The sequence below is a fragment of the Sinocyclocheilus anshuiensis genome, unplaced genomic scaffold (assembly GCF_001515605.1).
Source record: "Sinocyclocheilus anshuiensis isolate Anshui unplaced genomic scaffold, SAMN03320099.WGS_v1.1 scaffold1286, whole genome shotgun sequence".
Taxonomy (NCBI): domain Eukaryota; kingdom Metazoa; phylum Chordata; class Actinopteri; order Cypriniformes; family Cyprinidae; genus Sinocyclocheilus; species Sinocyclocheilus anshuiensis.
In genome coordinates, this window is record NW_015554223.1 from 784482 (window position 1) to 808587 (window position 24106).

The 24106-nt window shown below is 36.7% G+C and overlaps 2 protein-coding genes across 3 annotated transcripts in view; one reads left to right on the forward strand and one right to left on the reverse strand.

The window, feature by feature from the left end:
- Positions 1 to 1698: 1698 nt before the first annotated feature.
- On the forward strand, positions 1699 to 10212 carry LOC107671179 (flotillin-1-like). Of its 2 annotated transcripts, none has more exons than XM_016464058.1 (13): positions 1699 to 1817; positions 2859 to 2913; positions 4633 to 4708; positions 5498 to 5588; positions 5671 to 5814; positions 6042 to 6161; positions 6617 to 6712; positions 6806 to 6958; positions 7123 to 7304; positions 7727 to 7772; positions 7875 to 8012; positions 8090 to 8254; positions 8944 to 10212. In XM_016464058.1, the coding sequence occupies exons 2-13, from the start codon at positions 2871 to 2873 to the stop codon at positions 8965 to 8967; spliced, it is 1278 nt and encodes a 425-aa protein (XP_016319544.1). In that variant the 5' UTR covers positions 1699 to 1817; positions 2859 to 2870; the 3' UTR covers positions 8968 to 10212. The 2 variants fall into 2 exon arrangements, with proteins under 2 accessions (XP_016319544.1, XP_016319545.1); XM_016464059.1 differs by lacking the exon at positions 1699 to 1817 and adding an exon at positions 2039 to 2062.
- The window catches only part of LOC107671180 (epithelial discoidin domain-containing receptor 1-like), a 48281-nt gene continuing 33428 nt past the window's right edge, over positions 9254 to 24106 (reverse strand). The window contains exons 9-19 of the mRNA XM_016464061.1: positions 23397 to 23507; positions 22100 to 22147; positions 21183 to 21343; positions 20273 to 20474; positions 19555 to 19668; positions 16874 to 17169; positions 16589 to 16716; positions 14721 to 14918; positions 14349 to 14613; positions 12930 to 13079; positions 9254 to 12853 (exon numbers count right to left, since the gene is read on the reverse strand). Coding sequence (XP_016319547.1) covers positions 12713 to 12853; positions 12930 to 13079; positions 14349 to 14613; positions 14721 to 14918; positions 16589 to 16716; positions 16874 to 17169; positions 19555 to 19668; positions 20273 to 20474; positions 21183 to 21343; positions 22100 to 22147; positions 23397 to 23507 — 1814 coding nt within the window. The 3' untranslated portion in view covers positions 9254 to 12712. The remainder of the gene's footprint in view (positions 12854 to 12929; positions 13080 to 14348; positions 14614 to 14720; positions 14919 to 16588; positions 16717 to 16873; positions 17170 to 19554; positions 19669 to 20272; positions 20475 to 21182; positions 21344 to 22099; positions 22148 to 23396; positions 23508 to 24106) is intronic.

Below are 24106 nucleotides of genomic sequence, written 5' to 3' on the forward strand. Positions count from 1 at the left end.
ATTTCAGTGCCTGTTTTGCTAAATGATCCGCAACCTCATTTCCATCCACTCCCACGTGTGCTGGAACCCACAGGAAACATATCTTAATTCCTATCTTATTCACTCTATACATACATAAAAGAATTTCATACAAAATGTCTTGTCTTGAAGATCTTCCACTGATAAGACTTGATAATGCAGAGAATGAATCTGAACATATCACCGCATTCATTGGCCGAGTATCCTCCATCCACCTGATAGCTAATAATATCGCTACCATCTCTGTAGTGTAAACTCCTACTTGATCAGAAACTCTTTTACCAATCTTGATTTGGTAAGTTGGGACAAATACAGCTGCTGATGCTTGTCCTATCTCGTGATCTTTGGAACCATCAGTGAAAATTGAGATTGCGGAGTTGTAATTCTGTTCTAGATACAGCTTAACCATGACATCTTTTGCTATTACTCTATTTTTGTCATAATAATTTCTTGCAAATTTAAGTCTACTAATGGTAAAGGGAATAACCAAGGTGAAATGGGTGACACTACTACTGCAGGGCTCATTTCTACATTCATTATTCCACATGACTGGGCTTCTTCTTCTGCTATCCTTCCAAAACTTCTAACCTTGTCTGACTCATGTTCCCAACATTTTCCCAGAGGCGGACAGTAACTAAGTACATTTACTTGAGTACACTTTTTGAGTATCTGTACTTTACTTGAGTATTACTTTTTCTGGGAACTTATGACTTTAACTTCACTACATTTGAAAGACAAATATTGTACTTTTCACTCCACTGCATTTCTATCAAGATCCTCAAAGTAGAAAGTCAGTGGGTGATTTTTTTCTTCTCTAAAATAATTCAGTAATAACACAGAAATAACACAGGAATAACTCAGTAATAACACAGGAATAATGCAGTAATAAAACAGAAATAAACACATGCATAACACAGGACTAACACAGTAATAACACAGGAATAACTCAGTAATAACAATAATAACACAGGAATAACACAGTAATAACACAGGCATAACACAGAAATAACAGAGTAATAACAAAGGAATAACACAGTAATAATTCAGTAATAAGACAGGAATAACACAGTAATAACGCAGTAATAACACAGAAATAACACAGGAATAACTCAGTAATAACAGAAATAACACAGTAACAATTCAGTAATAACGCATTATTAACACAGCAATAATACAGGATTAACACAGTAATAACTCAGGAATAACTCAGTAATAACAGAAATAACAGGAATAACAGAAATAACTCAGGAATAACACAGTAATAACACAGGAATAATTCAGTAATAATACAGGAATAACACAGTAATAACACAGAATTAACACAGTTATAACACAGGAATAACTCAGTAATAACACAGGATTAACACAGTAATAACACAGGAATAACAGAAATAACACTGTAATAACACAGGAATAATTTTGTAATTATTAATGTTGAATTTACTGGTTTACATTCAAATTTTCTTGTTTGTAAATTACAGTTTTATGCCGTAAATGTGTTTACAGTTTTTCTCTATTTTTTACAAAATTATTCTGGCAACCACAGCTGCCAAAATTATTTTGTAAAAACTACAGATTTTTTTTTACAGTGTACCTACCTAGGCTGTATTTTGCGCATCGCGAACGCCCAGAACTGTAGTGACGGTAGGGAGCTCACTGAGTGTTGATGTTGACACACCGCCTGAGTGTTGTGAATGGGCGTGGCCGAGATTGCGTGGTTACGTCGAGCTCTTGCCTTCGACACAAGCGAGACGGTCCGAGCCACATTTACTTCGTTTTTAACGAAACATCAGCAATCGGTAAGAGCGTATGGGTTTATCTAAATATCACGAAGTTTCTGAACTTGTGGTTCTCGACACCAAAGTAAACTTTAGTCGCGTGAAATGCAACATAGCCGCTGCTAAGTAGTAGCAAAGAGCATAGAAGCCCAAGAGGCGAAACTCTGTAGTGATAAGGGCAACAGTCTATAGATGGCGCTGCGGAGGCGCTGCCGCCATTTCGGACTGAAAACTGCTGAAAGTCGCTAGAAGATGCGAGAGAGCAAGTGGGAGAAACGCAAGCATTCTACTCCTTTCTTATGTCTTACAATCTCTTTTAGATTTTGCTGTTGCTACGGAGCGTTCTATTGAGTTTCGCCTCTTGGGCTTCTATACTCTTTGGTAGTAGCCAAGCATTTCCTGTTCTGTTGCAAAATACATTAGTGTCTCTAAACACGTACAGGTTGATATAGTTCTACATACTATATATTCGGACGTTTTATTATAGCTTGTGTTTTCGGATCTCAGTTAGGTGTTATTGTGAGAGGCGTTTATTTATCGTCGAGGTTTAGTGTTCATTATGGCATAATATATGCATGTTGGTTTTTGTCGTTTAGCCTTTACAGTGAGTTTTTGATTATTAATATTTAGATGCAGAACGTAATAATTGTGTCGATTATATGAAAATAGGTTTATATGAAGATTTTGTATATTGTGTAATGTAAGTTTTGCATTTGTGATATAAACTAACCTGTTGCACAGCATTATGCAGATCTCTTCTACTGTAAAGTGCTTTTTAGATTAGGTTTATTCTTTATATTTATTATATATATTTATTATATTTGGTTAACTAACAGGTCCGTGATTTGAAAGTGAAAAGAGCTGTAGGTGTTTTACAGGAAAGCAATGAGAAGAGCAAACTCACATGAGAGACATAAACTAGAAGTCATCATCATATTCCACTGAACTCTTGAGATTAACTAGTGCTGTCTGTGTTTACTCAGATGTCACATCTAAAATATTCCCAGCATGTGTTGGTCTAGTGACTGATGCCTTTTAACTAATGCTGTTTTCTTTCTTCAGATCTAATTCAGGATGTTTTACACCTGTGGTCCCAATGAGGCGATGGTGGTCTCAGGTATGCTGCATCTGTTGGGCTATATTACACAGTTATGTCAGTTATGTATATAAATAAACATAGAAGTAAAAATCCTACTTCAAGTTTACAATAATGATAATATATGTACATACGATCAAAAAAGAACTTAAAGGGGTCATATGATGCGATTTCAAGTTTTCCTTTCTCTTTGGAGTGTTACAAGCTGTTCGTGAATAGATAAGATCCCTAAAGTTGCAAAGACTAAAGTCTCAAACCCAAAGAGATATTCTTTATAAAAGTTAAGACTCATCCACGCCCTCCTAAAACGCCTCGTTCAAACACGCCCCCACATATCTACCTCACTAATAATGTTCTTTTTAGCAGCATCATATGACCCCTTTAAAATTAAAGCAGCTGTTGATAGAACCGGATAGCTTGTGGAATGAACTAAATAGAAACTAATGATTGAAACCCATCAGACTTTTACAAGAAACTGTGGAGTTCTGTAATGATCATAGAGATCAATGATATTGTGCAAACTACATTCTTTCTTAAACAATGTCCAAATGCAGAACTGGTTCAGCTGTTCATGTGACTTTTATTCACAGGTCAAAACAGACACAAAGTTCACTGTAATGGTTGTGATTTTTTTTGTGTAGATAAATGTCAGTGGTTACACATTAAGATTACTTTAATGCTCAGGGGAAAAACTGCAGCAGGCTCACATTTACTACAACAAGGTTAATGCAGTCAAACCGCACAGTGCAGAGGGGCAAAAAAAATAAGTTGCCAGCTCTATTATGTCTCACTCTGTAAACAGTTGACATGCCGCTGGAGACATGCAATGGCAGGAAGTGTGCTAATGAGTGTCTTTGATAATGTTGGAAATCCTGCTTGGGATTGACATTTTCTTGATTGCAGTTTTGTTAATAGGAATAGTCATAATTTTTATTTTTAAATGTTGTAAAAGTAGTAAAAGTAAAAAGTCTCTTACTACATTGATCAAAAATACAATAAGTCATATTGCGAAATATTTGTACAATTGAAAATAACTGTTTTCTACTTTTATATGTTGTAAAAAGTAATTTATTCCTGTGATGGCAAAGCTGAATTTTCAGATGTCATCACGTCAGTCTTCAGTCACATGATCCTTCAGAAATCAATCTAATATGCTGATGTGCTACTTACCATTTTTGTGGAAACTGATACCGAGTTTTTTCAGGATTATTCGATGAATAGGAAGTTAAAAAGAACAGCATATATTTGACATTTGCTGACTAAATGTATTAATTACTTTTTTTTTTCTTTTTTTTATCTTACCGACTTATCGTTTCATTGCCAGTAATATTTCCATTGGTAGATATTGGTTATTTAATTGTCTTTTCCCCCCTATTTTTACCTTCAGATGATGCTCGCTTAATTTTTAATAACACTTCATTCAATTATAATACTATAATTTTCATATTCATTTATTTCGTCAAAATAGTATTAAACTGTATTATTGACCATTTATCATTTACCAGCCATAACATAAAAATAATCATCAATTTATCTGTATCTGTCAGAATTTTAATATAAGAGCATTCATATAATTGTTATATATACACCGTTACCGTGATATTAAATTACTGTTTCTATAATGTAAGATTTTTAATTTTGGATATACCTCCCTCCAACCCCTAGCTAGTGAATTGCCACTAAGTATGTTTTCAATCAAGTATTGACACTTTTTACCAGCAAACCAAGTCTCTCTTTCAGGATGTGGCCGCTCTCCTCCTCTAATGATTGCTGGTGGAAGAGTGTTTGTTTTTCCCTGCATTCAGCAAATCCAGCGGTATGTATAGAATTACAATAGAAGACGGATTATTAGAACGTGTTAGTGCAAGAACACACTTGCATAGGAACCTTTTTTTTTTAAACCAGGTGCTGCAGTGCATGTCAATAATGTAATTCCAGAGAAGAGTGGGAGTCCCGGGCCTCATGAGCGATGAGGTGGCCCTGTGTGCAATAAAGACTCCACTTGTGTTTACATTCCTCTCCACATATACATGGCAAGGATTAATGAATCACTCAGTCTTTAAAGAATACTTTCTTCTCATTTTGTAGATCACTGCGGATCACTGCAGTAGTTTGAAGATTACTGCGGATGAATTTGCCTTAGCTTCACATAGTCTTGATAATTTGATTACTGTACATCAGCAGTCACATCTGTGAGGTCAAGCTCAGCCATCATTGTGCAGAACTATATGAGGGTGTTGCTTGATTTTGGGGGCGGGGCTATCTATTTGCCCAAATAATGGGAGACAATAGATACAATGGGTATAGCAAAGAATCACCTCCCTTTAAAATAATAACGTTTTGTTGCTTTGCAGCCTGAAATGAAGACGGACATAGTTTTTGTTTTATCCAGCTGTATTTACTCAGTGCAACTTATAATGTCCAAGTGAAAGATTTGGTTATGGGAGCTTGTATTAAGGGTAATTGTGATTTTTTTTTTCTCGCAATGCTGAGTTTATGTCTCATAATTCAGACTTGCACTTGCCTTTGTCAAATCTGCCTTTGTTTTTTTTTTTGTTGAAAAAATACTTTGACTACTTTTTCACTCGTTTTTCTTTGCTCCCAGGATCTCTCTCAATACTCTGACTCTGAATGTGAAGAGTGATAAGGTCTACACCAGACATGGAGTACCAATCTCAGTAACGGGCATTGCTCAGGTTAGAGAGACACATTTTACACTCATCTGTTGCACACATCTGTTGTACAGTCTGTAAGTGCTGCTGTTCATGTGTACTGCAGGTGAAGATCCAGGGTCAGAATAAAGAAATGCTGGCCGCAGCCTGTCAGATGTTCTTGGGGATGTCGGAGGTTGAGATTGCTCAGATTGCCCTGGAGACCCTTGAGGGACATCAGAGAGCCATTATCGCCCACCTGACTGTGGAGGTACTGCCATGTGCTAAAAGAGCTGTTTGTATTCTGTATCACACACAAAGAGATGGAAGAATCAAGCTTTTTATAAGAAGATGGCAAAGGCGACTGGAGGGTTTTAGTGCTGAAATCAACAAGCAACCTTTGTTGACTAAAACATTTGATGTGCAACTAACTGTACTGCTGCTGTTAGCTGTTTATTTGTTATTTATTGTACAATCTCTCTTTCTTTCTCTCTGTAGGAGATCTATCAGGACCGTAAAAAGTTCTCCGAGCAGGTCTTTAAGGTGGCTTCCTCTGACCTGCTCAACATGGGGATCGGTGTTGTCAGCTACACGCTCAAAGATGTGCATGATGATCAGGTGACTATAATCATGCAGCACACACCCTAACATACAGTACCATTCAAATGCTTGTGGTCCATAACTTATAAATATATTAACATGTAGTAAATAGATTTTAAAATGTAGTTTATTTTTGTGATGGCAAAGCTGAATTTTCAGCAGCCATTTCTCCAGTCGTCAGTGTCACATGATACTTCTGAAATCATTCTAATATGCTGATTTGCTGGTCAAAAAATATCTTATAACAGTTGTGCTGCTTAATATTTTTCAATATTTTGATGCATAGACAGTACAAAATAACATCTTTCTGTCACTTTTGATGAATTTAATGAGTCCTTGCTGAATAAGTGTTAATTTCTTCCAAAAAGAAAATCTTACTGACCTCAAACTTTTTAAAAGGTAGTGTATAATCGTAATGTATATGTATGTGTATATATATCACTCAACCGAAACTCACTTGAACTTTCTCACAGAATTATCTAAGCTCGCTGGGTAAAGCTCGTACCGCTCAGGTGCAAAGAGATGCCCGTATCGGTGAAGCTCAGTTCAAGAGGGATGCCGTCATCAGGGTGAACGTTTTTCTTATTTCTGTTATCATTGTGTGACGTTGGTGTCGAATAAAACTATGATAAAACTGTTCATGTGTGTGTTTGTGTATGTAGGAGGCTCACGCCATGCAGGAGAAGATCTCTGCTCAGTATAAGAATGAGATTGAGATGGCTAAAGCCCAGAGAGACTTTGAGCTGAAGAAAGCCGCCTATGACGTGGAGGTCAATACCAAGAAGGCAGAGTCTGAAATGGCCTATCAGCTTCAGGTACCAAATGATCTTCAACTTGGTTTTCAGCTGGTAACACGAGGGTTGGCAGTTTACTGCAAACTGTTTGGCTGGTTAATGTTTCATGTAAAACTAGGCAGGTACAACAAAAACGACAATTAAGTCACATCTACTGACATTTTTACTGCCATCATCTGCATCAGGTGGCCAAGACAAAGCAGCGCATCGAGGAGGAGAAGATGCAGGTTCAAGTCGTGGAGCGTACGCAGCAGATCACTCTACAGGAGCAGGAGATCACCCGCAGGGAGAAGGAACTGGAGGCCAAAGTCCAGAAACCAGCTGAGGCCGAGAGATACCGCATTGAGAAGCTCGCTGAGGCAGAAAAGTGAGAACTGAGGAACTAATGCAGCGCTACACAAACATTGGGGTCCAAATGTTTTGGTGTTTTGTCTAATTTAACACAAATTTGTGCTTCAGTGGAAGCAAATCTGAAGAATAGAACTCATAGCTTGGTATGATAATCTCAGGGGGGAAAAAAACATTTAGGCCTGGTTTCACAGACAGGGCTTAGACTAAACCAGGATTAGGCCATAGTTCAATTAGGACATTTAAGTAATTTTTCATAAACTCGCCTTAGAAAACACATTACTGGTGAGCATCTTGAGACAAAACAAAGGCACTGATATATTTTAAGATCAGTCAGTGCAAGTTTCTTTCAGTTGACACAGCTCAGACTTACATTTTAGTCTGGGACTAGGCTTAAGCCTTGTCTGTGTAACCGGGGGTTAATGTTCTCTTATCTAACAGGCTTCAGTTGATCATGGAGGCAGAAGCTGAGGCAGAGGCCATCAGAGTGAGTTCATGAATCTTGTTTCTTGCCGGTGAAAATGAGCGTTACTATTCTCATAAGATGCATACCCCGCTCAACATTCATCTTTTTCTGTCTGTCTTTCAGATGAGGGGAGAAGCAGAGGCCTTTGCACTGGAGGCAAAGGGTCGGGCTGAAGCCGAGCAGATGGCCAAAAAGGCAGAAGCCTTTAAGCAGTACAAAGAGGGAGCCATGGTGGACATGCTGTTGGAGAAACTCCCACTGGTTAGTGCATCTGAAATTTTGATTGTCCATGAATATGTTCAATGATAACCACTCAATAATGGCCTCCACTCCTCTAGATGGCAGAAGAGATCAGCAAGCCACTCTGTGCAGCCCAGAAGGTCACCATGGTGTCCAGCGGTGGGTCAGAAGTGGGCGCAGCTAAGCTGACAGGAGAAGTTCTGGAAATCATGACTCGCCTGCCGAGCGCAGTGGAGAAACTGACTGGAGTCAAAATCTCACAGGTGACCAGACTCACGTCAGCAATGAAATCACTTTAGTGCTGGTATCAGGCAGCAGATCACTTGAGCTGCAGCGTCTGCATTCACAGTGATAGTTGCTGTAGTCATTGAAAATGGAACTAGGGAATACATATACCATTTTACTTGTAGTAAATATCAGTAGAAGTCTAGTTAAAAAGAATCAAGGCATATTTTCCATGCCGTTTCTTCACTAAAATAAATACAAGAAGAAGGAATGATATTTAAGTTTTTTATATTTATAGTTTATATTTTTAATATTATTATATGCACCTGTATTGACAGTACATAATGACAAACAGCAATATTTTCCAGCATTTATTTGTTACTGAAACATTTGAATTAAAAACATTTAATTGAAATAGACAGTTTGAACTGATTGAGGAAAATGTATCGAACTTAACTACTCTAAAAATGCTATTAAATATATTTTAAACTTGGCCAAATAAATAGCACAGTTAAATCCTTGTGATATTTCATGTTGCAAAATTGTTTTGTAATTAGCTACATCTTTGTACATTTTCAATATTTTAAGTAGTTCTTATTGAAAATGACTTTATTGATTAAAAACCCGTGCCTGTGTGAATGCCCCTTAAGATTGCATACAGTAAAAATTGCTTTAAAACACACCTGCTCCAGCCACACTACATTTTGTTAACTTTTGTTTTGGTCAGGTTGTTTCAACCCGCATGGGCTAATGGAGTTCATGAGGAAGGAATCGGGTCTGATCAGCTCTGATCGTGGATCTCAGCTCTTCCCGTCTGTGTGCATGCCTGTGTTTGTACTGAACCTGGAACATTGAGCTCCTTTTTGTTTTTGTAATCCACCATTTGTAACATTCAGTTTTTATATTCTAGTTTGTAAATTGTTATTTTATCACATTATATGATCATTTTATAAGTTAGGTGTACTACATCATCTGCTCCAGCCACTGTTAACGGTGAATATTCAGGGAAGCAGGGCTGGTCTTCCTTTCATTTTTTGAATGGTTTCTGTATTTCTTGTCTGTCAAAGCCACACGCATGTTGATTCTGGTGCAGTTTCTTTCAAAACCAAAGTGCATTCAAGTCAAATGCATGTAAATTCACTTGAAGTGCATTACTGAAGCCATAGTCCACGTGCATGATGCCTCACGTCTGCAGACACTGAAATGTGACGCTTTCTTGCAGTTTTAAGGTTTGTCATTCAATGGTCTGTGCAGGCCTTTTCCTTTAAACAGTGGCACAGTTTGCAGACATATTGAAAATTATTTGGAATATAATACATTTTTTTGTTACTGTCTGTGTGCTCAGTAAAGTGATTTATACAGCAAGTTGAAAAGTAAGATGGGGTGGGAAGTGTGTGAAGAAAAGAAACCCTTTGATTTTTTGAAGCTGATGAACAAACAGGAAAAAAGAAGAGGAAACTGGTTAGTTATTAAACGCAGGGTGTAAGTATGTCTCTCTGCCCACAGAAACTCCAGTGAAGGCTGATGGTGGTTTCATTTCTCATATCACTGTGAAAAAAATGAAGTTAGTCTTTTTGTTTTGCAATGCTGCTGTGTACTTCACACTAAAATCGACTCAACATCACCAAAGGTAAACCTATGCATGTACAGTTTATGCCTTCAAAGTGCCTCAAGGCTATTTTTACTTCCTCCCTGATCAGCCTGCTCTGATTGTGTTTCAGCAACAGGAACTGTGATGTGTCATGTGATACTTCCTGGCCTTAATTTCGTTAAGAATATTCCATTTGTTTGCCATCCGTTTGTTTTTTATGGTGTAAAGCCTCATTGTTTTTATATATGACATACTAATCCAATTTTTGCCTTACTGTGTGTTCACTGGTGATGTACTGTAGATATATTCACCTTAAACTGAAGATCTCTATATCCAGGCTGAGATTTATACATATTATGTACTGTTTATTGTAAACAAATAAACTATTAGTGTGTAACTTGTCAATTTATGGCTTTGTCTGAATGTGCGCGTTTCCACAAATCTATGTTTAGCATTTAATGCTGTCTGAATATGAATGCTAATGTGAAATGACACTACTCAAAATCAGCAAATTGTGTTCGAGCATAAGCGAAAATGAGGATATCTCTTTATGTGAAAAGGTTACTTTATTAAAACACCTACAAAAATAGACACCGGCAATGACTCTGACTAACACAAGCAGGGAGTCTAAAACAGAGACAGACCCGATTAATAACAGATGGCAATATTAATGAAGAAAATTATGTCCCATGAAGTATTTACATTTTTCATTATTGATGAAACATGAATAGCTGAGGACAGAACATGCCCAAAACTATATTTATAAAAATACAATAAAGGTTCAGGGCCTCGGTGTACCAAAAAAAAAAAAGATTAAAGGTCATTCAATAAGCATAATCAGCATGGTAATATAACCATTTGGGAATCACATTCTTCTGTGTATATTACAGTATATATGTTGCTCTCCTCTCCACCCCCACCTACACACACAGTCTTACTCTTAAATGAGGAAGAGGTGGAGTCACCACACACCAGGTTCAAGTTAAATCTACAGTCTGCAGTATGCAATTACGTACTGTAGCTTTAAGAGAGTTTCCTGCAAGTGTCCTATAGGTTTACACAGTAAATTCAGGACAAATGCTTTGCTTATTTCTCATTATATAGGCAATAACTTTGTCACTCTTATTGGTATACATATACATGACTGCTTGTTTTTTTCCTTTCTCTAAATTCTTCCAGGCTCACGCATTTTGATTTCTGGTGAGTCCAGGCTCATATTGAAGTCAGGTGGTTTCTGATTGGCTGTCAGTGTTTTTAATGTTTATTTTATTGTTAAAAAAAAATTATTCTGAAACTGATTCTAATGATATTGTTTTGTGTCATTATCTTTGTAGTTGTGGTGTGGACATTGACAGCCAATCAGAATCCACCCAGCTTTACAGAGCTTGAGTATTTAAAGTGGACGACAATATAACTGCAGCAAGTGCTTATAATAAAGAAAACATTGTCATCTATTGGTGTGGATGCTTTATTGTTATTGTTATGGTCATTGTTCTTGGTGTGAACAGGCCTTTATAGTCAGTGAAGGAAGGAGCGACTCTAAATGTTGAGATAACTGAGGAAAGGCCCACTCAAACCAAGTACGATAGCTATACCAACACACGATAATGCTCGGTTTATTATAAGCACAGGCAGCAGTTTTGTCTTCTGCAACTGCTTAAGCTCCTTAAAGCCAGATTCTGAATTTCTGTCAATGTCATCAGCTGGAAATGGGACGATTATTATAAAGTAATTGTAGTTATTGTCCTTGGTGTGAACAGGCCTTAAGGGACCATTTATGTGCAGACATACAGGGGCGGAGTCACAAATATAATTTTTTGTTTTGGCTGAATTTGATAATATCATGTAACAAGCCCGTGTTTTACATATCAGCATTGATGTACATAATTATAGAACATTTTGAATACACACCAAAAGCTCTTTTAAACGTGTTATTGACGTTTATCGACCCTTTAAATGGTTCTCCAAGAGGTCAAAAAAACTAATTCATATCATTGAGATGAACATGTCTCACAGTGTTGAATGTTTAATGATCTGTGAGCATTTCCTAATGATGAATTAATTACCCTCCACCACAGAAAAGACATGAAAAAGATTCTCTACATGAGCACGAATGCTAGCAAATGTTATTCACTATTTTCACTTAATATGCAAGTAGAAAAAATATTTCTGCTATAGTACGTTTTAATACGCATAATCAATAATCTGTCAAATGTTCCCTGTAGAGAACTATGACTAACTGGACAGTTTGTAGAGCCGTGTGCTTTTGTGCTGCCTGTCATCTAGCTATGAAACCCTCCACCAGTTCATATGATCATGTTTCGAGACCTATTCAGACAGTTTGATACAGGTTAGAGGACTGGGATTTAAGGTTGAGACACCAAGCAACATTTTATCCTAAAATCAATCACATATTATTCCTGATAGCCCATCGTCAGCGCTTAGTCATCATTACTGGACCTCACAGAACACAAAAGACTTCAGTTTTACAGCAGGAAACATTTAGAGAGAGGTTTCATTCTCAGGTTCACAGAGAAAATATGAGGCAGAATAATGTTTCAGGAAAGAAAGGATGACTCGGCCAATTCTGTGGTGCATTCTGGGAAATCTGTGCTCTGTGAAACTAAATACTGTGGAATAGTGATAAGTATTGATAGCGGGGGGGACAGCGAGTCTAAAAATGATTTGGGGATAAAATGTTGCTTGAAGAGTTCAGGATAAAGAGTGAGAAGTGGGTCATTTAGGGGCACCGAACCTGCAGCTTTTATTCGCCCCAACCCATCTATCAAAAAATACACAAATTTACATAAGAGTGCTTAGCCGTGTCTGCTTAAAAACACACCACCAGTCTGTGGTCCACACATGCTTTCTTACATTCTTCCGCTTTTCATCTCTCTGTCACTTTCTAAACCATGTTCATGGCATCTTCGGTGAGGAAGGAGTGAATGTACGCAAAGGAAGGCCGTAGTTTACAGTCTCTGCTCCAGCAGCCAAGCATCAGCTCATACAAACCCTGTGGGCACACAGCCGGGCGAGACAGGTACACCTGATCGAGAGAGAGAGAGAGAGACTATGCTTATTTTTTTCTTATGAGGGTTAAAAATGTTAGCAAGCACACATACCTGTCTGCCCTGGTCTCTGAAAAACTCCCCAGCGTTGTCAATGACCTGTTCATCGGTCATGTGACTGTACGGCTGCTCCTGACACACACTCAGCATCTCCCACAGCGTCACGCCAAACGCCCACACGTCACTCGCCGTAGTGAACTTCCCCTACACACACAAAAATTGACCGACATTCAGGGAACCAGTATTATGCACATTATGAGCTAATACATTTGTATATGGATATGACATGTTGCTGATGTAATTTCATTATATACAGTGGGGTCCAAAAAAAGGAAGAAACATGATAAAATGAGAAATATTTAAGATTTGTGATAAAAAAGTATTTTCTAACAATACCAAATTCTAAAATTAATATTATTTTCAATTCAGTTGTAATACATGTGTGACCCTGGACCACAAAACGGTACATTTTTTATATACCATCTGGACAATATTTGGCTGAGATACAACTATTTGAAAAATCTGGAATCTGAGGGTGCAAAAAAATCTAAATATTGAGAAAATATTGAGAAAATCACCTTTAAAGTTGTCCAAATGAAGTTCTTAGCAATGCATATTACTGATCAAAAATTAAGTTTTAATATATTTACAGTAGGAAATTTACAAAATATCTTCATGGAACATGATCTTTACTTAATATCCTAATGATTTTTGGCATAAAAGAAAAATCAATAATTTTGACCCATACAATGTATTTTTGGCTATTGCTACAAATATACCCCAGCGACTTAAAACTGCTTTTGTGGTCCAGGGTCACATATTTCAGGTCAGAAATATAATTCTGATAAATATAAATTAAGTAATTAAATATATCTTAATTGTGGTAATGCAAATTGATTTATTTAAAAAATTGAAATTGTATTTATTAAAAAATAAAAAAAAGATGTGCAAAATGTTATAATATCATAAATATTAATAAACAAATATAAATGAATGGATTAAATATATCTTCATTATGGTAATGCAAAAAAGATTAAACATCTCTCTAGTTTTAGATTAAACATCTCTAGTGGTCCCGGACTTTTTGAACCCCATTATATATACTGTATTGTTATTTATTAATAAATAAAAAAGATACACAAAATGTTATAATATTATATTTCCTTTTTATAAGATAATACATAATAATAAATATTAATTAGTAAATATAGATTAATCACTAGTGGTCACAGACTTTTGGACTCCATTATAAAGATTGTATTTTTATTTATATACAAAACATTTTATATAAGATTTCTTTATTAAAAGATATCAAATGTCAAGTCTAATAATAAATATTATTTAATACATATGAATTAATGAAACATATCATCATTATAGTAACACAGAGGAGATAACAATAAATAAAAAAAGTTGTCACTAATATTCCTCTGTTTTCATTTATTTGTTATAGAAAAAAGTTTGTGTTCTCACCATGAGGATGCACTCCCATGCCATCCAGCGAATAGGCAGCACAGCTCGTCCCTGTATCCTGTAGTAATCGCCAGCATAGAGGTTCCTGCTCATGCCAAAATCAGCTATCTTTATCTGGCGCTCTCCGCCGCGGTCCTCCCCCTCACCCCTCTCTCCACCCACCAGGCAGTTCCGTGTGGCCAGGTCGCGGTGCACAAAGTTCAGAGACGACAAGAACTTCATTCCTGATGCGATCTGACTCGCCATGGAGATCAAAGCTGGGTAGCTGAGACAGAAAGAGACATTTAACCTCCCACACTATGAGAAATGCATTTCTATTAGATTCTATCATTACTTGATATTGTCGTTGTACTGTTCTGTGTGTTTGTGCACCTGATGGTTGGTGTATTATGTGAAGGGCCGGTCTTGTCCAGCAACACTCGATGGGAGAGGTACTGATTGAGGTCTCCACTCTCCATGTACTCTGTGACCATACACAATGGGTCGCTGCTTACACACACACCCAGCAGGCAGATTATGTTCGGATCCTTCAGGCGAGATAAGATCTTCACCTCCTTCAGAAAATCATTCCTGTTGAAAGAAGAGCATGAAAAGAATGAGTAACAAGAGAAGGGGAAAGGACAGAACATTAAAGGGAAAGTTCACCCAAAAATGAACATTTTTGTCATCATTTACTCACCCTCATGTTGTTCCAAACCTGTATAAGTTTTTTCCTTATGTTGAACACAAAAGATGATATTTTGAAGAATTCTGAAGAACCAAACAGTTGTTGGCCCCACTGACTTCCACAGTAGGGAAAAAAATACTATAGAAGTCAATGGGACCATCAACTGTTTGATTTTCAGCATTCTTCAAAATATCTTATTTTATGTTTAACATAAGAAAGAAACTCATACAGGTTTGGAATGACATGAGGGTAAAATGATGACAATTTAATTTTTTGGGTGAACTATCCCTTTAGGATATGAAGTGTATGAAGAATTTGAGTTTACTACAGTTTTATAAAATACACAACAGGTATTGTTTTACAGGTGACAAACTTTTCCAACCAAATCTTAAAATTATTTACAAAGCATATGCAACAAAAAGATAATACACCCTCGTATGTCCCTCTACACCCAAAGTGTACTAATATATCAGGGTTTTTTTTTTTATTTACACAAATTAACTTTTTAATTGCTAAAATGGCAGTTCATTGAGGCATTCAAAATAGCATTAAAAATATTTTTAAAAAGTAATAAAAATAAAAAATAAAAACGAAATGAATACAAATTAATAAATTCTTCTTCTTTTCATTCATTCATTCATTCATTCATACCAAATCAAAGTTAAGTAACATTTTTTTGTCATGTTAAAACATGACTTGCATTGTTAAGGTCAGATGGAGTAACATTTAAAAAACATCACAATATTTATGACATAATATTTATAAAACTATAATAATAATATATTGTTTCGATAATAATTCAGTTACCTGGCATTTTTAGAGGCATCTGGCCTTAAAATCTTCACAGCCACCAACAGAGGACACTCGATGGGAGAGGTACTGATTGAGGTCTCCACTCTCCATGTACTCTGTGACCATACACAATGGGTCGCTGCTTACACACACACCCAGCAGGCAGATTATGTTCGGATCCTTCAGGCGAGATAAGATCTTCACCTCCTTCAGAAAATCATTCCTGTTGAAAGAAGAGCATGAAAAGAATGAGTAACAAGAGAAGGGGAAAGGACAGAACATTAAGATATGAAGTGGATGAAGAATTTGAGTTTACTACAGTTTTATAAAATACACAACAACAGTTACTGTTTTTCAGCTCAAGAACTAATCCAACCAAATCTGAAAATTTGGCACAAAACATATGCACAATAAAATAATACACCCACATATGTCCTTTTACACCCAAAGTACAAACTAATATATAGTTGTTGTTGTTTTTTTTTACACAATTTAACTTTTTAATTTCTCAAAATGCCAGTTAATTGAGGTATTCAAGCTTTTTTTTCAGAAACTTCTCGCCAGAAAAATGTTAGAAAACATTACATTTATAAAACTATAATCTATAAAAACTATATCCATCCATCCCTCCCTTCATCCATCCATCTATCTACAGTATCTATCTATCTATTTATTTACCTACCTACCTATCTACACACATTTATTTTATCATTTGGAAAATAATGATCAAGTGTATTTTATTATATATTTTTTTGTACAATTCAATACTAATACAGTTTACCTGGCATTTTTAGAGGCATCTGGCCTTAAAATCTTCACAGCCACCAGCAGAGGGCGCCCTTTCCTGACATTAAATGGGAACTCAAGGTTTTCAAGGTCCTGGGGGTCTTCAATTTCACACAGATGAACCTAACAAGGAAACGTACAATATATAGCCTGCTACAAAGGGAACAATATTATTTAAATAGTCTGCTTTTGGACACACAATAAGGTTTTTGAATAAAGAATTTCATGAAGCTAAGAGAGGTGTGGGAATGTTTAATGTTTATGTAATCCAAAGTTGTACCTCTCCAAATTGTCCTTCTCCCAGCTTTTCTTTGAATATAAGTCGTTCCCGTGGCAACTCGGGCAGTGGTGGACAATCAGTGGGTGTGGCTGAGAGGGCGGGAACTGCATATGTATTGTTACCACTAACGCCTTGCAGACTAATGATGTCAGCTTCGGCATAATGAGGAACACTGCCCCCGCCTCCTGATGCTTCTCCATAATGAGCCCCTGACAGGCCAGGGGGCGGAGCTCCAGGGTAAGGAGGTGGTCCCTCCTGAATGGGTAGGCCTTTATCAACCATATCAACAGCACATGCTATGAGGAAAAAAAAAAGGTACAAACGAAAAACTTATAATAGAGAGCCATATTACATAATAATAATAATAATAATGAGCAATTATGAACTGCACACATGCACTTAAACACTCACATACACAGGAGAGGACACATTATGTACATGCATACTGTGATATGATTGGCTGTCAGAAGACAGCAAGAAAACACTAACATACTCCCATGGGCTCATATGGTACCTCATCCCGGACAAAACAAAATACTACCATTTTGGAGTGTTTTGGCCCTGTATACTTAAAACAAACTTTTACTTTTACTCTCTATAATTTATTTAGTCTGGGGTCAGTAAGATTTTTTTTTAAAGAAATGAATACTTTTTGTTCAGCAAGGACAAATATCTGATCAAAAGTGACAGCAAAAACTTGTACATTGTTACTAAAGATTTCTGTATCAAATAGATGCTATTCTTTTGAACTTTGTATTCAAATAATCTGGTTTCCACAAGTATATTAAGCAGCACAATTTTTTCAGCATTGTCGATATCGATAAGAAATGCAGCTTGAAAATCAAATCAGCATATTAGAACGATTTATGAAGGACCATGTGACACTGAATTCAGCTTTGACATGACAGAAATAAATTACATTAAATAAAATGTAGTAAATAGTTATTTTAAATTGAAATAATGTTTCACAATATTTAGGGATGTAACCATTAACCGCGAGCCGGTTGAAAATCGATTTAAATATGTGACGATTCAAATCGGTTGGGATGCTAAACAAATCGCAATTCAATTAGGGGTAGAAGTTTATATGAATATATGTCTGAGAGGAACTTACTTGCGTCTTTCGATGGTATTTTTGCTTTTCCTCTTGCCTCTGTATAATGCATATTAAAATTCATAAGTGCAGGCTGTGCAGCGCTGCTTTGTTTACAGCGGAAACCAAGGAAACGCTTTAAGCGCCACCTGCTGGCAGAGTGAATCTGCGTCTCATTCAGCTCATCTGCTGTTTCTGTTTCATGCAGATATTTTTTATGCATAGTTTCACAAAACTGAAGTCAAACCATTCTGTTTTTGCTTTAAATTTCGAAATTATACAATCCAATTTAGATTCAAAACTGTTCATGTTGCATGTATACAGCATCTTTGTTTGGACTGTGATTAAAATGCAGTGGTTGCCTCTAATTTTAAATGGAAAGAGCACAGACAAAGCCTTAGTTTGTTTATATGAAGAGATTTCTTTTATTTGTGTTACTTATTTATTTGATTTGGGGCTTGTTTTAAAATTTCAATGTAGTTTTATTATTTACATTTACATTATATTTAAATTTAGTTATTTAGCAGACGCTTTTATCCAAAGCGACTAACAAATGAGGACAATAGAAGCAATCAAAACCAACAAAAGAGCAATAATTTACAAGTGCTATATTAGTATATTATTATAGTTTCATATAGAAATTTATTTCAATTTCACAAAGAAACGTACAGTGTTTTGTCCAAGCAATAATAAAAGGACACATTTAATTTATAATTTGTCTTAAATCTCATTTTGTTTAAAAAAATTGTGAATCGAATCGTGAGTTGAGTGAATCGTTACATCCCTAGCAATATTTATTTTTTTACTGTATTTTTTCTATATTTTCTATATTCTATACTTTTTTCTTTTTTGATAAAAAAATAGAAGTCAATCATTTTTGATTGCTAAAGCTTTTACAGCTAGAATATATATATTTTAAATAGACTTACTTTATATTTTCCAAATTGTTAATAATAATTTTTTTTTGATACAATTACAGTTTTATTAGAAATGAGACAAAAATTAGTTTGTCATTTTTTCTTTGCACATCACCTTAAGCATAAACTCCACTAACTCTATTGTCTCCATGGTAAACAAGTACATTAAATCTCAATAAACTTTATAATTTACAAAAATGTTTGCTGCGGTGGTAATGAAAAAAATGGCAGATTTAAAAAAAACAAAAACAACCAAGGGCAAATCATTAAATCACTGAACAATTCATGTTTATTTCACTCTGTTAGATCATCTTAGTTTTAAACGTACAAATTCATGATGGATTTTCATATTGTAATTTGACATTTAGGTCTGGGACAAGGGTAAACCACCACAAACTTCAAAGACAATTTTTAATGTCCTTCATATAACAAAAGATACAATTTTAAATCTTTTAGTTTGAATAAATTCAACCCTAGAGACATAAAAGTCCCAGAACCACACTTAAAGAAACACACTTTTATGAATGTTTAATATCCTCTATGCTGTTCTGGGGGCCATTACATGACTCTAACCGTTACCTTTAGGAGTTCAGGGGACTTTAACTTCTCCCTGGGGAGGACACCACCCCTTGCCCCTTTTTTTTAGGGCAAAATGAACCCCTCTCTCTTACCCTGGGACAGGTTTTGGGGCTTTTCTTGCTGGCTGTGGCAGTTTGTCAGCCTGTTGGGGCCGTGTGTCAGGTCAGACAGGAGGAGATGATATGCTGGGTTGTTTAACAGCAGTGCTAGGAGGACACACACACACAAATCCCACGGACACACAAGTCCACGAAGGGTACGACAGTGTGAGCAGACACCACATGACAAAAATGACACAACCACAACCAAACCACAGCACAACACAACCGTATCACAACACGAGACGACACAACAACAAAACACAAACAACAGGGCCGTTAATGGGTGACAGAGCAAACCAGTTACATGTGAGATGCACGAACACAGCAGGCAGTGTTATCATTGATAATTACGCAGGCTGTTAATCATCTGTTCATTGGTCAATCTGTTCTGGGGCATTCGTTTATGTTAATTAATATATGAAAACAATCACAGTGATTCAAAAATTAGCCTAAGTATTTGTCACGAAAGCAACTATGGCAGGAAAAACAGGAACACTTGATTACAAGTGGAGTGTGAGTGAAATAAAATCTCCCTCCCTCCTCTCTCTGTCAGATAGGACAGTGGGGCCCTTTGTGTCTGGGTAGTGGATTGTCCTAAAGTACTTTTTCTGATGTCGTTTTGGCAGTGCTGTTCATTCTCACTGATGACCCGGGTTCCTGTGCACTTACTGAGTGAGGTATATGAATGCTGAGTGTGTGTGTGTGTCACCTGTGCTGTCACGCTGCTCTCGTGGCCGCAGTACAGTGCTGGGCTCCTGGTATTCTCCCTCGCGGTCCCGGTCGTCGGGGAAGGTGTGTATGCGCTGGTAGCGGCTGGAGTATGTGTGCGTGTTAGTGTTATTGATCACCACGTTGTCCAATGGAACCGAAAGATGAACCCGCAGCTCATCGCTGGAGAGGCTGCCTTGAGCCTGGATATGCAGAGACAAAAAGAGCCATGAAATCAAATTTGGAGTTTTGTGGCGTTTCGTCCATGTCTGTTAACTATCTGTATGCTAGTGTACTCCTACAATGCTTTAACAGATAAATGCACATAAAATGCAGTTTTCTATTATGAGAAAATAAATCAAACTGATAGATATTCTGCTTTTATACAAAGGTCTAAAAAAATATTAAATTTTACATTTAATTTATATTTTAGACACATTATTGCCAGTTACTTTGTCTATTTTTGCTCCACCAATGAAAAGTTCCAAACAAAGTCAAAGCAGAATCAACCATTACGTGTCTCAGAATGAATCAGGATGAACCTGAATACTTTTATTCGAATATGTTTACTGAATAATTCAATGCCTCACTCATAAAGATTTACTTGATTTGTTGATGAATTAATCATTGTTTTTGAATAAATCACCTAAAAGAATGATTCAATGACTTATTCATGTAGGGGGAAAAAAATTGGTAAATGTCTTTAATAATAAGTGCTTTTGAATGAACCAGTTGAACAAATCATTGCTACTTGAATAAGTGCTTATGAACAAATCAGTTGAGTGAAGGACTTGCTTATAAAGACAGACAGTCACTTGTCGCCAAGCGCGAACACAGTCAAGTGGAATGATACAAACACTGAAAAGTCCCAGTGCTTTTGAACGGTATAAGAACATAGTAATGAAAAACACCTTGCCAAGTAACTTCTTCCAGTATTGCCTCCAAAGTATGACAGCTATGATAGCCAATAGGAGCAGGATAATTCCAACCAGGCAGCCAATCAGGATGGCCGTGTTGCTGCTGTCATCTTTGGCCACAGGTAACCCCGCCCTTAGTGTGACAGCAGGGAACTCTGTTAATACGAAACACAACAGTTTCAAGATTACATGTGTATGTTAGTCAGACATTACAAATGATTACAAACACCATAAATGAGGCATTTAAAGACCTACAGAGTGTTTAGAGAGTAAAACCAAAGCTTATCTGTCCATTACAGCCATATTTTAATCTCAGTGCTGGGTGAGGCAGTAATAAGTAAACGCATTCATGGTCATTTACACACTTTCTGTGATTTGACTTGCTTTCTTATACACTCTGTGTGTGTGTGTGTGTGTTCTTATGTCAGTAAATTTAGAAGGCAGCTGTTGTTTTGGGGGACTGTAATAAGCTTTGACAGGAGTAAATGAGCTGTGAGAGTGGGCCCGGTCCTAAAGCTAAGAGAACTGAAGTTAATTCAAAGAGGGATAAGAGCAAGGACAGCTGGAGCGATTTCACAAAGATCCTTTATGAGTTTGGCTATATGAAACACTAACTCAAAACAATAGTGCATTGTTAAAATCAAGGGGAAAAAAACATCAGAATCATGCAAAAAAAATTCTCTCCTGGCTTCAAGGTGGACACACATGCACACGCACGCACAACAACCAACCACATTCTCAAGGCATTTTATGTGAGGGCAGGGTTTTCAAATGCAAAGAAGTTTATAGGGGAGCATCATAAAAGGCCTCTGTACTGGTAAACATGCCATAAAAATCTAAGACGTAAGAACAAGTATGGGAGACAGTACTCTTTTCTTCCCCTTGTCTTTCTCTCTTTCTCTCTCTCTCACCTGTTGGTATGCTGCTGGGCAGCAGTGAAGTAATGGTCATGAGGTGGTCTGGAAAAATGAGGGTGTCAGAAGAGGGAGAATTAGAGAGATAGGGGTGGGTGACACGCAGGGGTGTGAAGTAACGAATTACAAATACTCAGATTACAGTAATTAAGTAGTTTTTATCAGTAATTGTACTTTTTTGAGTAGTTTAAAAATTGTGTACTTTTACTTTTACTGGAGTACTATTGACCGCTCACGCTCCGCTCCGCTCACATGCTCTGGGTGTAACAGAATATGTTGACATGCTTTAATGTTCAAAAAACACATTATTTTTCAAATACTGTACATTATTGTAGGTGAGATATAAATAACTCCATGTGTTTATATTGTAATTAAGTGATGTATCGGTACTTTTACTCCGCTATTTTCCTCAGTTTGTGGTTGTTACATGCTTATTTTAATTACATTTTTATCCATCAACATGATTGGATAGAGAGTAATAGGTCTCGTGACTTTCGTCAAATCAAATTGTGCATAGACCACTCACTTATGAGACGCGCGATCTGCGCTGCCTCGTCTCTCTCTCGCGTGCGCTCTGAAGCAGTCACTTGGATACATCGTTGTTGCTTGTTGAACTTATTGACTTTTGATGAGTTTGAGCGCGTGATGCTCGCTGTGAAAAAGTGTGTTGGAAACACAAATTGAGGACCAAATCTGCACCTTATTGATGACCCTACTCTTACTCAAGTAGTTTTTTGGACAAGTACTTTTACTCTACTCACACTACATTTTTTGGAAGGTAATGATACTTTTACTTGAGTATATTTTTTCAGTACTCTTTCCACCACTGAGTGCTGAAAGGTGAGGAAGGGCAGACTGCCGTTTCAGTTTGTAAAGCTGCATTTTCTCAATTATTCTCCCAATAAACCTCATAAACTGGGTTGGAAATCAAGAACTGGTTTCAGTAAAACGAAAAAACAAACATTGAATTAACAATTAAAATATTATTTATTTAATTTTAGTAGTATTCTTAGTCCAGAGTACTGTTGTAATAAAGAGTCTTGTTGTTATAAAGGGTACTTTTAGATATTTTTTTGTGGTACTGCTTTTGCATTCTAATTTTACCACATATTTCGAACCATTTTGGGGTGGGCTACATCCTTAAAAATAATAAAAGAATCATTAAGGAACCAAAATCATTAAACTCTTTGCGATTCCATTCCAATACTAACAATCAGCACTAATGCAAACATGACAGGGCAGTGCATTGCATACACACTAGTAATGCGGAGGGGTTGACATGCGTCCGACTCACCGGTGGGGCTGCTGGTTCCATTTGCTGGGCTGGGGGTGTGAGAAGTAGCATTGAGAGGACGAGTGCTAGAGGAAGGCAGAGGAGGGAGGAAGGATCCATCCTCAAAAGGCACTGGAGACAAGACAGAGAAAGAAAGAATTAGATAAGCAGGCTTTATCTCAGATCTTATCTACAAACCCATCAAGTACGAGTCTCAAAGTGAATGTGGCACAAAGACTCACTTTTTCTCTAAATTCTTGTTGTCTGGTGTAAGTATCCATTCAAGTCACACTACTATGATCTACTAATAATTTGACATTGACCAACCAATCAGAACCCAAAGTCAGAGGAGTCATTTAGTTGACAGTGCTTTGTTGCTTAGGGCGGTAACTTGAGCTATATTTCATTTAAGATATTTCATTTAAGAAGCCCATAAGGATTAGTGCAATACATTCAGAGAAGTCAAGAATTCCTTTTGAACGATGTGGGAATATTTGCTTTGTGGCAAAGGATCATACTATTCATTCCTTTCCTGCAAGAAAAAAAACCCATCTTAAACCAGTCCAAGCTGTTTTTGTTGGTCTCAGCTGGATTTGGGGCACTTTTAGTAAGCTCGTAACACTGGAAGACCAGCTTGCCAACTAGCTAAACCAGCATACACCAGCTTGACAAGATTGGGAGACCAACTAAACCAGTTTAAACCACAACATTAGGCTGAATTAAGATGTTTT

Bases quoted from the DNA above. Each gene is read 5' to 3' on its own strand.
- LOC107671179 (XM_016464058.1), top strand. From the start codon at position 2,871: ATGTTTTACACCTGTGGTCCCAATGAGGCGATGGTGGTCTCAG. The intron at 5,589-5,670 runs GTTAGAGAGACA...TGTGTACTGCAG, and splicing joins CAGTAACGGGCATTGCTCAG to GTGAAGATCCAGGGTCAGAA. The intron at 5,815-6,041 runs GTACTGCCATGT...TTCTCTCTGTAG, and splicing joins TCGCCCACCTGACTGTGGAG to GAGATCTATCAGGACCGTAA.